The sequence below is a fragment of the Phlebotomus papatasi genome, chromosome 1 (genome assembly GCF_024763615.1).
Source record: "Phlebotomus papatasi isolate M1 chromosome 1, Ppap_2.1, whole genome shotgun sequence".
NCBI classification, from domain to species: Eukaryota; Metazoa; Arthropoda; class Insecta; order Diptera; family Psychodidae; genus Phlebotomus; species Phlebotomus papatasi.
Window position 1 is genome coordinate 28,154,447 of NC_077222.1, and position 14,613 is coordinate 28,169,059.

Here is a 14,613-nt window from a genome sequence, read left to right on the forward strand (position 1 = left end):
TTGATATACTCTTTCTTCACTGTGAATATTATAACAGAATGTTAATTATTCTCAAAGTTATAGGAGTTTTATATATTGAAAAACCCTATACCCAGCATGTAAAATCCCAGATTCAAATCACTCTTCTGTAAAGTTTGCTTTTTGCGACTTATTCATTTCTTATTCTGAGCCATCGCTGTTTAACAGGTAGTCAATTAAACTTAGTATATTTCCTTTAATTATTGTTAGGATATAAGGTAATTTAGAACCATAATTTACAATTTGGGACACTTGAGATTTTGTCACTATTTCAGAAGAGCAAAGACAAAACAAAGACCGCACAATAGAAGAAAAAGACGATTAAAAAGAAAAGGAACCGATTTCTTCCTTTTGAATCTCTGAAACAGTGTGAAAATTTCAAATGTCCCAAATTGTAAATGATTCCCACACTGAGAAAAAAGAGGCTGCGATTAACTTTTTTTCGTCATAACTTTAACACTTTTTGACGCTTTAACTTTGACAGAAGATTAAACACATAAAGTTCATATTTTTTCTGAAGAGAATTACATAAATTTGCTCCTTGAGTCTTCTGGAATGTTACTGTTTAGTGAAAATTCTTTAGATATAATTTGAAAACTTATTAAATACAAGAAAAATACGCGAGTGTAAAATGCTTCTATTGGAAACATATTAATCCAAATGGAGACAAGGGAAAGTTTCTAATTGGAGACAAACAATGTAAGTGAAACCGCAACGAAAGGCTACCAAAACCTTGTTGAATTGCTCTTGAGTGCAGAATTTGTTCTTATTCCTGGTATTTTCTCCTTTCTCATCTAAAACAATAAGAAAATCTCTCCAAAAAATCATATTTCCGGAGTTTCCTATTGAAGCATTTGCAGACACTTCAGAAAAAACCCTTTTTGTTCACGAAATAGGTAATTATTTCATTTGAAAACTTCACGTACCGTTAACAATAAAGATTAGCAATTAATTTAACTAAAATTAGCCAGAAATGTGACATAAATGTTAAACAAAACGAATAAACAACAGTCACCTCATTGTGTTTTTCATTGGGAAACATGGTCGAATGAATAATTCGAATAATTCGAATAATGAATAATGAATAATTCGATGGTGAAAAGGTACACTTTTAATTTTTCTGAACAATTACCAAATTAAAATTTGTGAAAATGAATGGATTTTCACTTTATTTGGAGCAAAATTAACTAAATAATTAAAGTGAAGTATAGAAAATATATAAATATAATAATTTAGTACTGTATTTATCATGAAAACAGTAATGTTTCCATTTGGAGTAGCGAGAAATTTCTATTTGAAGCAGGTTTTGAATTAGCTTAATTTACCCTATACTAAAATATTTTGACTTTCTCTGAATTATTTTTTACATTTTCCACATTACAATATTCCGGGGCAACAGATATAATATACGCTTTGTGTGGGAACAACCTATACAAGTGGGCGGGGATATAAAATATTGTTGTCTTTTACCGCAAGGAACCTGATTGAAATTTTACAAAGAACTTTCTAAAATAGGGGGAAGTGAGGCACCTTCACTGAGAGAAATCCGAAAAGGTTAAAATATCATTCCGAAAATGTTAATTTTACCCTGTAGTACTGATCCGAAATCGGTGTAAATATGATGCTTTTTAGGTGTATTAGGGGTTAAAGTTACCATTTTTCATGTTAGTTTTACCCTTAAAAAGGTGTAAAATTAACATAAAAAAATGTTGATATATTTTTACACCTAAAAAGTGTTAAAGTTATGATGAAGAAAAGTTAATTGTACCCTCGTTTTTTCTCAGTGTTTGAATTGGTGCAGCTTGGAAATTGGATTTTTCTCCTATTTTTAAATAAAACTACTGAACCTTATTATGATATATAGCTCAACAAACCAATTATAAAATATAAAAAAAATAAGAGGAAAAAGCCTAATTGCAAGTGGTCCCAGTTCCAAAGTGCCTCACTTTCCTTTATGGTCTATTTTTTTTTAAGAAACCGATCTCTTTATGCCGCATTCCCGACAAAATTGATTTAAATAGGGTGTGGCCTAAAATTACTTTATGGCCTCTACACATTGGGAGAAATTTTTGTCAAAAATTGCTTTTTTGACAGAATTTTGACGTTTCTGCCTACAGCGCTGCATCCAATTTCCTTCAAAAAAGCAATTTTTGACGAAAATTGTGCTCAATGTGTAGACACCTTTAGGCGGAGCTTTCTCATGAAGTCAAATATTGCCTCCCAACCAAATATTAAATAAAAAATAAAATTAGTATTGCCAAGTAGAGGAATTTAGAAAAAAACTTTATAACACATTACAAAAACAAACCTCCTTCGAATTCTGACGATTTCGTGTCTTCTCTGCCTCCATTTGTTGTGTTGATTTAGTCACCGGACATGCAAGTCTGGACAAATGATTACTTACGTGGCACTGGGATGGAAATGTACACGGAAACATTGAGTCCTTCCTTCATCGGTATGCCATTCGCCCAGGCAACAGAGTAAGTCCTCTCACGTGAGTGGCATTCACATGCGAAAAAAAAGCAGAAGCCGCCAAAAATCATCACCCAATAAGAACAAGTCTTAGCTCTCAGAAATAGAATCTCTTTAGTTTTGTGGATAAATTTGTTGAATTTTCCACATTATGCTAAGAAAAAAAACAGTTCTCTGTTATTTGAAAAGATAAACATTAGCAAACAGAGGCTGATTCTGAACAGATTATTGATGTTGCTTACGCGTAAGATGTATAAAAAAAAAATTGTTCGTTTAATATTGCTTATAGCAATTTTTCCGTCATAATTTTGTACAAAAAGAATTTTCTTTGGTCTCATTACCAAAGGCTTTAAATTTATCGAATTTCTTAATAATCTAAAGAGAGACAGGTTTAGAAAAAGATTAATATTTGTTATATATTTATATCCTATTATTCAATAGCTTCCCTCTGCCTCGATGTGGCTCAAAAAAATATATTAAAGAGGAAAAATATTCTGGTTTATTTTTTTTTCCACTGCAAAAAAAGGGTCATAATTTTTCACTATATATGGCTTCTGAATGAAATTTCCTGGTGGATATTTCGTCTGCCAAGTATTAAGCATGAAACATTTTTAGGCCAGTATACCCGAACAGGATAGAGGGTATAACTGAATAAAAAAAAAAGTTCTCATGACAATTTGTATTATTATTCATGGTGCATTTGCATTCACACTGAATGAATATGAAATTATGGGATTTTAACTTTAAGCAAAAGGGGGGAAAAGAGTGAAAAAAAGAGAGGAATTTTCCATCTAGTGAAATAGAGAAAGTTTTTTCTCATGTAACTTCCTCAGAGGAAAATGAAGCATTTTGTATTCAGCATTTGCAACAAAATATTACTAAATTACAAAAAAAAAAACAGAAAATAAACTTAAACTTTCGATAAACCAGAATATTTTCCAATGAAAAATCATACAAAGAGAAAAAGAAAAGATCAATGTTGTGCGTGTATTTCTTTCACATTATTTTCCTTCCTATTATACATATAAATTTTTCTTTCTCCTGTCTTTTGTTTTTTTTCTGTTGAATTTATTATACTGTACAATTTATATTACTTCAGCGGCTTTTGTGTAATTATATATATACATTCTGTATTTTGATACCCATTTCTCTCTTTCCACGATGACGTAAAACAGGACAATTGTGTTGAGAGTGAACAGGAAAAGAGGCAGTGAAAACTGAAATTTCATTAGGGCAACTTATAACTCTTCCTCTCTATATAACAAAAGTGCATCTAACAAGTTTTGTGTGCCTTTTTCCTCATTTCCTTCCACAATCTTCTTCCATGCTGTCCCCCTCCCCCATGCTACAAGAGACTTTTTAAATTTAATTCATGAGATTTATTGTGTGTCCTTATACAATTCTCCCAGAGGAATTGTTTTGAAATTTTCTATCTCAAAAAGTACCTAGAATGAAAAGAATTATCCAGAGAATATTTTTTTTGGTGAGAATGTTTGGTGTGAAGTGGTGAGATATGGTGTGATATATTTTTTTTGCACATTAATCAGGGGGTATTTAATCTCATATTTCTTTTATTACTTTTTAACTGTGATTTTTGCATTATCACAGCTATTGTTTTTATATGCAATTCAGTCAACTATTTACGCTCGATGCACAAAGCATTATGATTCAGAGATTTTGCTCATCAATCCGATTTTATAGCTGAAATTTACATCACAATCAAACTCGTCTCATTTCTTCTATAAAAAGGATACAAAACACATCCGCAAAGTTTTGGCAAAGTGCTCAATTTCCTTTTGAATTCGAATTTATGGGATTCTGAAGATATCTCAAAAAAGTTATATGGAAAAATGCCACAGATATGTCAGTCAAACTCAAAAGAGGAAATTTTGATTTAGGGTAAGTGTGCCAAATTCCGGCCAGCTTGCAATTTCGGCCACCTTTTTTGTTCCTCGAATTACCATGAACTTTTAGATTTTACGTACTCTAGAGATTATACAATGCAAAAGAATAACAAAAAATGTAGCTACGGCAAACGAGATGACGTGAAAAAGATATTGGAAGAATTCCCGAAGGGCAAGGAACTATGAGAATGAAGGTGGCCGAAATAGGGCACCAAAGCTATGTCTACATTTTTATTCATTTTAAAATGTATTAAGAATGATTTTAAAGTAAATAAAGACGATAAACTCTTTACAAGGTTCCATGCAATACTCTTTCAGAAGAAAGAATAAAAAAAATCAATTTGTATTTAAAATATTACATTTCAAACTTGAGACTTTGACGCTTGCATTCAACTATGCCAAAATTTGGCACACTTACCCTACCGTTTACCAGTTCTCAAACAATTTAAACCGATTTATAAATCAAAACATTGCCCAAAATACTAGGAGCAATATAATTAACTTCTGAATAAAAATTAGTTATCGGTCATGAACCGATTCATAAACAATTAGAATCGGTTCAGATTTGCGAGAAAATCCAAGACCTTTCCAACAATCCCAAACATGATACAGTTCGGTTGAGAAATGCTCTCTCTGGATCCTTCTAAGTTTTTGTCGTGAAAACCGTTATAAGAAATGATTCAACGGTGTTTTCGTATAAGGGCGAAATGCCCGCATGAATAATCTCTAATGGCTTCTACAGACTAGAGGAATTTATGTCCATATCGAAGCAAATTTCCTGCGGTTGTGTAGGAAAAACTCTTCAATATGGACATAAATTTCTCTAGCGTGTAGAGACCATAAAACATATCCTAAAATGAAAAGAGATGGCAAAGCGTCCCAGCTTTGCAGAATGCTCGAACTCACGAGATAGAGCTCTCCGTGAATTAGTTTTTCGCAAGATCTTTTGATTGCTTGCTGGTCTAAAGCGTGGAATCGAATGAATTTCCCCATGGAAAAATAGCTCTCAAATCTTAGTCGCAGTAAATTAAAAAAAAAAAACTAATGCAGATTTGGAAAGGTCATCTTATTGTGATTCTTTTAAACCATTTCTTTGCTTTATTCCAATGGCTGGTTAGCAAACTCCTGCACCTTCTTCTTAATTCCCCTCATCAGGTTCTTGACAAGCCTCTTCTCCACGGGCTCTGACGACGTTTTTCCATTTTTGCTTGAAATCAGGCAAACTTTTGGCTGGTTTAGCATTTTTCCTGAGATCGTCCTTCAAAATTCCCCAATCGTTTTCAGTAGGACGCAGTTCCGGTGTGTTGGGAGGATTAAGCTCTTTCTGCACATAAATGATTCTATTGTTGTTGAACCACGCAATCATATCCTTAGCGTAGTGGCTTGATCTGGCCAAAACAATGGTGGAACATCATGACTTCGATAGAGCGGCAGAAGACTTTTCTTGAGACACTCTTATATGTAAATCTCTTTGTTCATGATCCCGATCATGAAAAATTCTTGACTCCGAAGACCACACGAGCAAATTGCCATCCTAACCAAGTATTTTTTCGGTAACTTGGTGTAGTTTTTGTATCGATATTTGCTGTGTACATCTGTGCGACTCTTTGCCGTATAGTATTGTTGTCCAGGCAATTGGTGGAAGTCGGCTTTCACGATGGTTTCGTCGTCCATTAAAACACATCTTTCAAAACCTTTAAACCTTACCGTTTGACAGATAGCTCGAGAACAAACTTAAGATCAAAAAATACTTTCCGAAGAAAAATTATTCAAAAATCGGTACTCAACCGATTCATTATCGATGAAAACCATACCTTTGCAAAAAATCCAAAGGAGAATGGTCAAAATTGTATGGGCGCTGGTCCCGGAATCGCCACAAACGAGAGTAGGTGCATTTTGTAGATACTGATATAAGATTGAAAAATTGCCGGGACCCAGGACGATAAACGTTGGGAGTCCATGTAAAAAAGCGTTTATCCTTCCGAAATATCGCTGTTTTGACAACGAATTACTCAAGAACGACTAAAGCGATCTTGATGAAATTCGGTATAGGGTCAGTGTATTACTTAAACTTTGTACTCATACATACCACCCCCTCCCCCGACCGTCCATTCTTGTAGCCCCCATACAAAATGAGGCCATTTTATCTTACAACTTCTTTCTGAGAAGAGGTACAATGCTGAAATACGGCATGCGACCAAGGCTTAAAGAACACTTTTTAACCATACATACCGAACCCTTCTTCCATCATCCCTTCTGGTAGTCCCCATATAAAATGAGTGTATTTTACCTTATAATTCCTTTCTGAGAGGAGGTAAAAAGCTGAAATTCGACATGGGAACAAAGCTTAGGGAAGACTCTTTAACTTGCATACCACCACAACACCCACTTGTCTAATAGTCCCAATATAGAAAGAATTCCTTCGCACAAATTGTTATTAATCCACTGAATTTCATATTAGTACAACTTCCACAACTTCTGTAGACGATGAATCGAGAAGCAACTCCAAAACCTTGATTAAAATATCAAAAAAATCACCACTAATGCCAATTAGATTATATGAGGATATGTTTCTATCTTTCACGTACCAACAGATCTTAATGAGGCGAAAAATGAAATATAAAAAAAATTGAAAAATAATTGTTAACGTTATTACTTATTCATTTTTTTCATTCAATCAAGCTCGATCAAAAAGTTTTTCGTGAGTATTAATGAAAATGCCTCTTCTCAGAAAGGAGTTTTTAAGTAAAATGCTCTCATTTTGTATGGGGGCTATCAGGATGAAGGGTGGGGGGAGGGGTGGTATGCATGGATAAAAAGTTTAAGTAATACACTGACCCTATACCGCATTTCAACAAGATCGCTTTAGCAGTTCTTGCGTAATTTGTTGTCAAAATAGTAATTTATCGAGAAGATAGAGGATTTTTACAAGAACTCCCAGCGTTTATCGTCCTGGATTCCGAGAATTTTTTTTAATCTTACACCAATATCTGCAAAATGCGCCTACTCTCATCTCTGGATAAAGATGAACCGGTGCCCATATGTAATTTTGACTATTATTTCTTCTAAGAAATAGTTTTCATGCTCTAGAATTTTTCCTCCATAATTTAGAACATTGGTCCCAGAACAAAAGTTGTTACCTATACCAATGTCTATCCATTGACATAGGTCACGTTCGTGGCGATTCCGGGACCGGATTTGACCATTCTCCTTTAACCAAATCGGTTGAAAAATGAGTCCTCAAAAGTAATTGACCTTTGACCTTGACCTTCAATAATTCAAAATGGCGAATTTTCCAGTCATAGATAATGTTTGGACGAAATATTCGCCTGGACTATCTCATCATCAGTGAATTCGAAAATTGTGCAATTCTTAGCTAGTTTTTTATTTTCGAATGGTTTTTAATAAATCCAAGAGCGAGCAAGAACTCTATCAGTATATTTTTTAATTGAAATTTTGAATTAAATACCCCCTGATTTTGAATACCTTGGTCTTAGATGGTTCTTCACTTCGTTGAATTTTATGTATGCGTGTGATTGCACATATTTTTTTCCTGCAATTATTTAGTATTTACACCGAATTTTCTGTAGAGGGTTTTTTTATTCCGTCGTAACAGCAAACAGGAGGTGCCCTAGGCTGTGTCGCCAGCAGATGCAACTGATAATGACGATGATGTTTGACAGAAAACAAAGAACAAAAAAAAACCCTGATTGTTAAAAGCGTTTGATCCTTCACATAAAGAAAAATGGCTTTTGTCTGTTTCTCTTTTTTGCAGTCACCAGACACACAGGCTTGGCAAAATGACTACCTTCAGGGTACAGGCTGTGAGATGTACACTGAAACCCTATCACCTTCATTTACCGGCATGACTTTCCCACAAGCGAGCGAGTAAGATTCCATTAAGCAAATCAAACCGTTCCTCTTAATCATTTTAATTTTTTATTAATTCTTTTTTGATATTATTTACATTTTTTTTAATTTCTCCCAGTGAGAAATATTACGCGTGATTTTTATTCTTCAATTTTATAACAACTTACTTTTAATTTATGGGATGCAGTCCCTCACCATTTTTTGACTTCTAGAGTCACCGAGTGATGCTAAAACTAACACCAGTTTTTTCTTTGCATTAGATACTGATCTATTTTCATTTGTATTTTAATTTTTTTTTGGAGGAATCATGGGAATTTTGCAATATAGATTTTTCTTTTGGATAAAATATCCATTGAGTTTCTTTAGTGAGAATGTTAGTCTAATTTATATTTATTCTCAGGATTTGTATAGTTGCGCTAGTGGTGATAGTGACTTATGTAATTTTTTAAACTTAGATTTATTGATATCACTAACAACTCATAATTTGAATTTGTGTGTGAAGAGTTTGTTTGACATATTTTGTACATTTTGTGATGACCCTTGAAAGAGATTAATGTAATTTTTGCCACTATTGTGCCGACTTATCCTTATAATCTCACCTTATTTCTTCAAACACGCTCTTGCTTTTTTCAGTCTCTCTCTACCTCTTTCTTATTCAACTTCTTTTTATAAAAAAAAAATATTATATTTTGCTATTGTGCATGAAGAATGAAGCATCAGAAGAGATTTCTGCATAAAAATATTATCTTTTGCCTGTTTCTAAAGACAGCCAATTTATTTTCTTATTTATTTTAACAAAATCAAAGCTATTGAAATTTCTGTTTTCAAATTTATTATATTTATTGTTTATTGTCACTATATTTCTATAAGTTAACTTAAAAGATTCAGAAAATGAATCAGTTTTTGCTAAAAAAAAAACATACAACAAACTAGGGTGATGATATTATAATTAAACACAAATGCTTTAAATGTCTATAAAATTATCTTATTTTTAGAATTTGAAACAAAAAACTTCTGTTGAATTACAATTGAGAAATATTCTTTTTATTTATATTTAAATTTCATGTTTTAATTTGAAATATTAAAGTATAAGATCTACAAAATTGTAGTGATTATTCTTTAATTTTCAATTTGAATTATGAAATACAACAAATATTCAGAGATTTTAATTTTTAAAAAAAATCTCATATTGATAAACAATTGTGTTTCTTCATGTAGATTGTGCTTCACAAAATTGAAGTTGTTACTGTTGGCGATAGAAATTAAGGGGAGCGAAGATGGAGCTGATAGTAAAATATCAATAAATCCCAGAGGGGCGAAAATTCAAGCGAATACCCAGGGATTTTTCATTGCTCAAAGTGCCGATGAAGTGAAGAGGTAGGATATTTTTTATTGCATTTTATATAAAATATTAAATTTTCAGATTGCATTTGTCTTTAGGGCATTACTTTAGGGGATTAGGGTTCATGAAGAATAAAAAAAATAGCATTTAATTCCAGTTTTTAAACATAGTTTATATTAAAATTCGTTTAAATTTTCTTTTAATGCTATACCTCAAAAGTACTTACCGTATTAAAATATTTACCGTTTACCGGTGTACAACCGATTTAAATCGACTCTCATAAATCACTCAATAGATTCCACAAAATTGTTTAAAGAGTAATAAAAATTATATTCTAACAAAAATTACTTATCGGTAAATAACTGGTTCATTACCGGTTCACAACCGATTTGAACAGATTTATAAATCACTCAAAATATTCCACAAAATACACCTCAGAAGTAATTTAATTAAATTTCGTAATTAAATTATTTTTTAGTTATGAATCGGTTCATTACCGATTCAAAACCGATTGGAACCGGACTAGTTTTGTCGGAAATTCCAAGACCTTTCCAACGGACCCAAACACGACCCTATTCGTCTGAAAATGCGTTCTCTAGAGTCTTTTTTTAACGTTTGTCCTTGAAAAATCGTTATTAGGAATAATTCCACAGTATTTTTGTCTACGGACGAAATGTCCGCCTGGGTAACCTCTAAAACATATCCAAAAATGAAAAAAAATCGCACTAAGCGTTTTCGAGAAATCCCAAAAAAAATATGAAAATTTCAGAAATTAAGTTTAAATATAGTTTCTATGTATACTTGAGGACTTGATTTAATTTTTTTTAATATATCGAAAGACAATTTGATGTTTTTAGCTTTGACATCTTCTTAAGGGATTACGTGGGTCATGCAGATTAAAAAAAACAGGCCTGTTTTTGAATGCAGCAGACTTTGAATGCTTCAAATTTTCTCTTATTTCCCAAAGCTAAAATTCCATTTTCTTAATCTAAGGTAATAGAAAACAGTTAATTGTATTAAGTATAGTTCACAAAATAGAATTTTTGCTATGACCATTACATAATCTTTATTAATATCAGGAAAGTTTAAAAAATACTATTACACTTATGTTACTTAAATAGGTAATTGCAATGGTCAGAAATTGAAGAAGATAATAAATCCTGCAAGGTTTCATCAATAATAGCACTACGAAGTTAATTATTTTAGTGGACATGGGATTTGTTCAAGTACTAATTTAGAAAAAATCGTAAAAAAATGAAACGGTTATTTCCTGAAACCGTCTCACACTAGCTAATTAAATTTATGAATATTTCAATAAAAATTCTTAGTAACCTATATTTCTTCCCATCTCTTTGTCACGTTGCCTCAGGTTAATAGTGTATTTTTATGACAATTATATTTTAAGTTTGTAATAATAAGTCGTGTGTTAATTTAACAATGAACTTTAAATAATGAAATTTCCACATAAATGCAGATAATTTTCACAGCTTGAAATTCACAGTGAGAGCAGTATTTACAATTCCCTGATTTTTTCAGGCTGGAACTTTTTGGTCAGCAAAAAATTAAAATTTGGTCAGTAAAAATTAAATTTGGTCAGTAATGGCTCTGGCACACCTTTTAGACCAGGAGAATTTCATGAGGACGAAATTCGCATCCCTTTCTTTCTCACATGTTTTGTATATGACTATCTCATTTTTTCGCATACCAAATTCGATTGATCGAAATTGAATTTGGTATGATGTTTAAAAGAAGAAGAAGAGTGCAAGAGAATGAGATAGACATATGCAAAGAATATGAGAAAGAAAGGGCTTCGAATTTCGACTTCATGAAATTTTCCTGATCTAAAAGGTGTGCCGGAGACATAAATCAAATGTGGTCAGTTAAAAATAAAATATGGCCAGTAAAATATTAAATTTTGTTAGTACAGAAGTTTAAAAAAAATCGATAAAAAAATTAAATTTGGACAGTAAAAAGTCAAATTTGGTCAGTAAAAAATCAAATCTGGTCAGTGAAAAATCAAAATTGACCAGTAAAAAATGAAATTTGATCGGTAAAATATAAAAAATGGTCATTAAAAAATGAAGAACCTGGTCAGTAAAAAATCAAATTTTCTGTGCTTCGGGAAGTTATCTGTATCGCCTGTTGAGGCAAGAAAAAATTTTCTGTGCTTTGGGAAGTAATTTGTACCGCCTGTTGAGGCAAAGGGAAATTTTCTGTGTTTTGGGAAGATATCAGTAGCACCTGTTTAATTTTTGTACAAAATTTAGGAAAGACGAAATATGAAATACGAAATGGTAAAATGCGAAATGTACTAAAATACGAAATGTGCAATACTTTTTATCCGGATATGTAAAGTTTTAACTTTTATTGATTTCCTTTTAGTTTTTTATTGACTAAATTATTATTCACTGATCATATTTAATTTTCCACTGAATAAATTTCACATTTTACTGATTAAAAAAAAATTACTGACCAAATTTGACTTTACCGACCAAATTTAATTTTTTACTGATTTTTTAAAAGTTTTTTCCTGACCATATTTAATTTTTTACTGGCCGAATTTGATTTTTTTACTGACCAATATTTTATTTTTTACTGACCAATATTTTATTTTTTTACTGACCAATTTGAATTTTTTACTGACCAATTTGAATTTTTTACTGACCAAAAAGATTTTGCCATTTTTTCACCCTACCATATTTCAACCTTTCATCCACCGAGGACCGCTTTTCTCAACTATTCTTTACGTTTCAGAGAATTTCTGAGAAATTATCTTGTTTGTGTTTCGGCTGTCCGTCTGATCCGTCCGGCGCGTCCGGCTATCGACAGCTTCAAGGGAAGACGGTTAGAAAAAAATACTTGTTACGGTTAGAAAAAAAAAAAATTTATTCATTGATGATTTGGTATTTTTTAAAACAGGTAATTTTACATCGGATCTCCACTGAGTGAGAGAAATCCGAAAAAGTTAAAATAGTATTCCGGAAATGTTAATTTTACCCTGCAGTATTGATCCGAAATCGGTGTAAATATTATGCTTTTTAGGCGTATTAGGGGTTAAAGTTACCCTTTTCATGTCAGTTCTACCCTTAAAAACGTGTAAAATTAACATAAAAAATGTTGATATATTTTTACACCTAAAAGGTGTTAAAGTTATGAGTAAAAAAAAGTTAATCGCACCGCGGTTTTTTTCTCAGTGTCCTAATATTGGATTTTGGTCAAAATAGGCCTCATAAGCTAAGACGTTGGAAAGGTCAAGTGGCCGAAATTGCAAGCTGGCCGAAATTTAATACAGTTTCCCTATTACTTCCCTATTATTGCTAAGCTATTTTGGGCGATGTTTTGAGTTATTTTTGAACCTGTTTAAACCGGTTGTGCAGCAGTAAACGATAAGTGGCATGAAATATTTTTGATTTAGCATATAAGTCGCAAGTTCGGGTATTTCGCGAAAAATGGTACCCTTTGCCATCCCTTTTATTTATGAATTCTCATATAGGAAAAATTGTAATTGCATAAATGTTTATGATAGTGGTAAAATCTCTCATTTATGTTCACATGTAATCACTTTTATTACAATGCTGAAGTCAATTGAAAATGGGTGTGTAGGGATTGAGTAATAGAGTAAGTGCCAATTGAGTAATGGGGAAAGATATTGAGTGGGAAGAAAAGCATTTTCTAGGGTTATTCTTAGTGACCTAACTTGTGAGATTGACTCACCCACGCTTTTATTGGTACTAATAAAAGATTTATTGATTATCTCTTTAGGGCTTGGTTCTATTGCAAAGCGTGTCACGATGATATTAAGGATGAAACACTCATCAAGAAATGCAAATGCAAAAACTGTGAGTATATAAAGTTTGTTTTTCTTTTTTAATATTTATTTCCTATGATTAACTGACACTTCCGCCACATAAGGAGTAGAATTGAGTATTAAAAAAAAATAGATATTAGAAAAAAAGAAAAAAAGTAAGATGACCTAATGACTGATTTATTTGTGAAGAAAAAGGAGTAATTTTTAATACTAACATTAAGTAATTGAATTTATTTCATGACCAAAAAAAAAACCAAAAAAATTAATGCTTCTAACTTTTCCTTTTAGAAATATATTTCATACTATATTTTTTGTAATTTATTAAGTGACTATATTAATGATAAATCTAATCACTTATATTTTCTGGGGTCACCTTCTCTACTACAAATTATCAAAAACTCTCTTCCCCAAAATATCACAAATAGTGACGGCTCAGCCAAGGACCAAATTTGGTGACCTAGGTAAAAAATTTAAAGAAAAATACAATAGATCAAGCAAAATCCTAGAATTTCAATCCAAAGTTTTAACTGTGATTTTTATTATTTTGTTGATCAACTAAAAAAAAACACAAAAAGTTTATTTTTTTTTTAATTTTTATTTAAATCAAAAAATCCTTGAGTCTTTTGTGACTTTGAATTATCTTCAATATTTTTTTTTTGTGATAAAAAAAAATTATACACTGATGGATTTACTTATAATTTTATTTTATTTTGAAATTCTTTATTTTGTGGTGTGTGTTTTAAGTTTTTATTTACCCCTCTTAATCTGTTTAATTTGTTTTTCTTTTCACTGGTTTCACACTCAAAGAGTTTGCATCACCTTTTATATACCCATTTTTTACCCCTCTTTTCACCCCTTTGTCTCTCTTAGCCTTATAAAGTTTATAATTACTACAGTTTTTTTTCTCTATAAATATTTTTCAGACTTTGAAGAGACTCGTAGAAATTATTTTATAAAAAATAATGTTTCAAATATCCCTTTAAAATTTATTTTTAGTATTTTTTTCTTCATTTGTTCAAATCATTTTTGTTTTTGTACAAAAGTGCAAATTTCTTTCATTGTATAAAAAAACAAAGATATATTTTTGGTTTTTTTTATAAATTTTTTTTTTGAATAATTTTTTACATATTCTGTCTATCGCCTGATTGCGAAATTTGAGCCGATTTATTTCTCAGTGATTGTTATGTGGTATTTTTATA

General features: G+C 31.5%; 1 protein-coding gene across 29 annotated transcripts in view; it reads left to right on the top strand.

The window, feature by feature from the left end:
• LOC129799549 (calcium-activated potassium channel slowpoke) overlaps window positions 1-14,613 on the top strand; it is a 153,273-nt gene that overhangs the window by 93,922 nt on the left and 44,738 nt on the right. For 11 of the 29 annotated variants that reach the window (XR_008751518.1, XR_008751519.1, XM_055843532.1 and 8 more), the window contains exons 11-14: window positions 8,170-8,282; window positions 9,483-9,641; window positions 13,369-13,445; window positions 13,840-13,875. Coding sequence is in view for 26 of the 29 variants with exons in the window: in XM_055843532.1 (XP_055699507.1) it covers window positions 8,170-8,282; window positions 9,483-9,641; window positions 13,369-13,445; window positions 13,840-13,875 (385 nt within the window). In the remaining 3 variants the exon portion in view is untranslated. Of the gene's footprint in view, window positions 1-2,385; window positions 2,499-8,169; window positions 8,283-9,482; window positions 9,642-13,368; window positions 13,446-13,839; window positions 13,876-14,613 lie in introns of all 29 variants that reach the window. The other 18 variants (XM_055843546.1, XM_055843545.1, XM_055843557.1 and 15 more) reach the window with 3 other exon arrangements.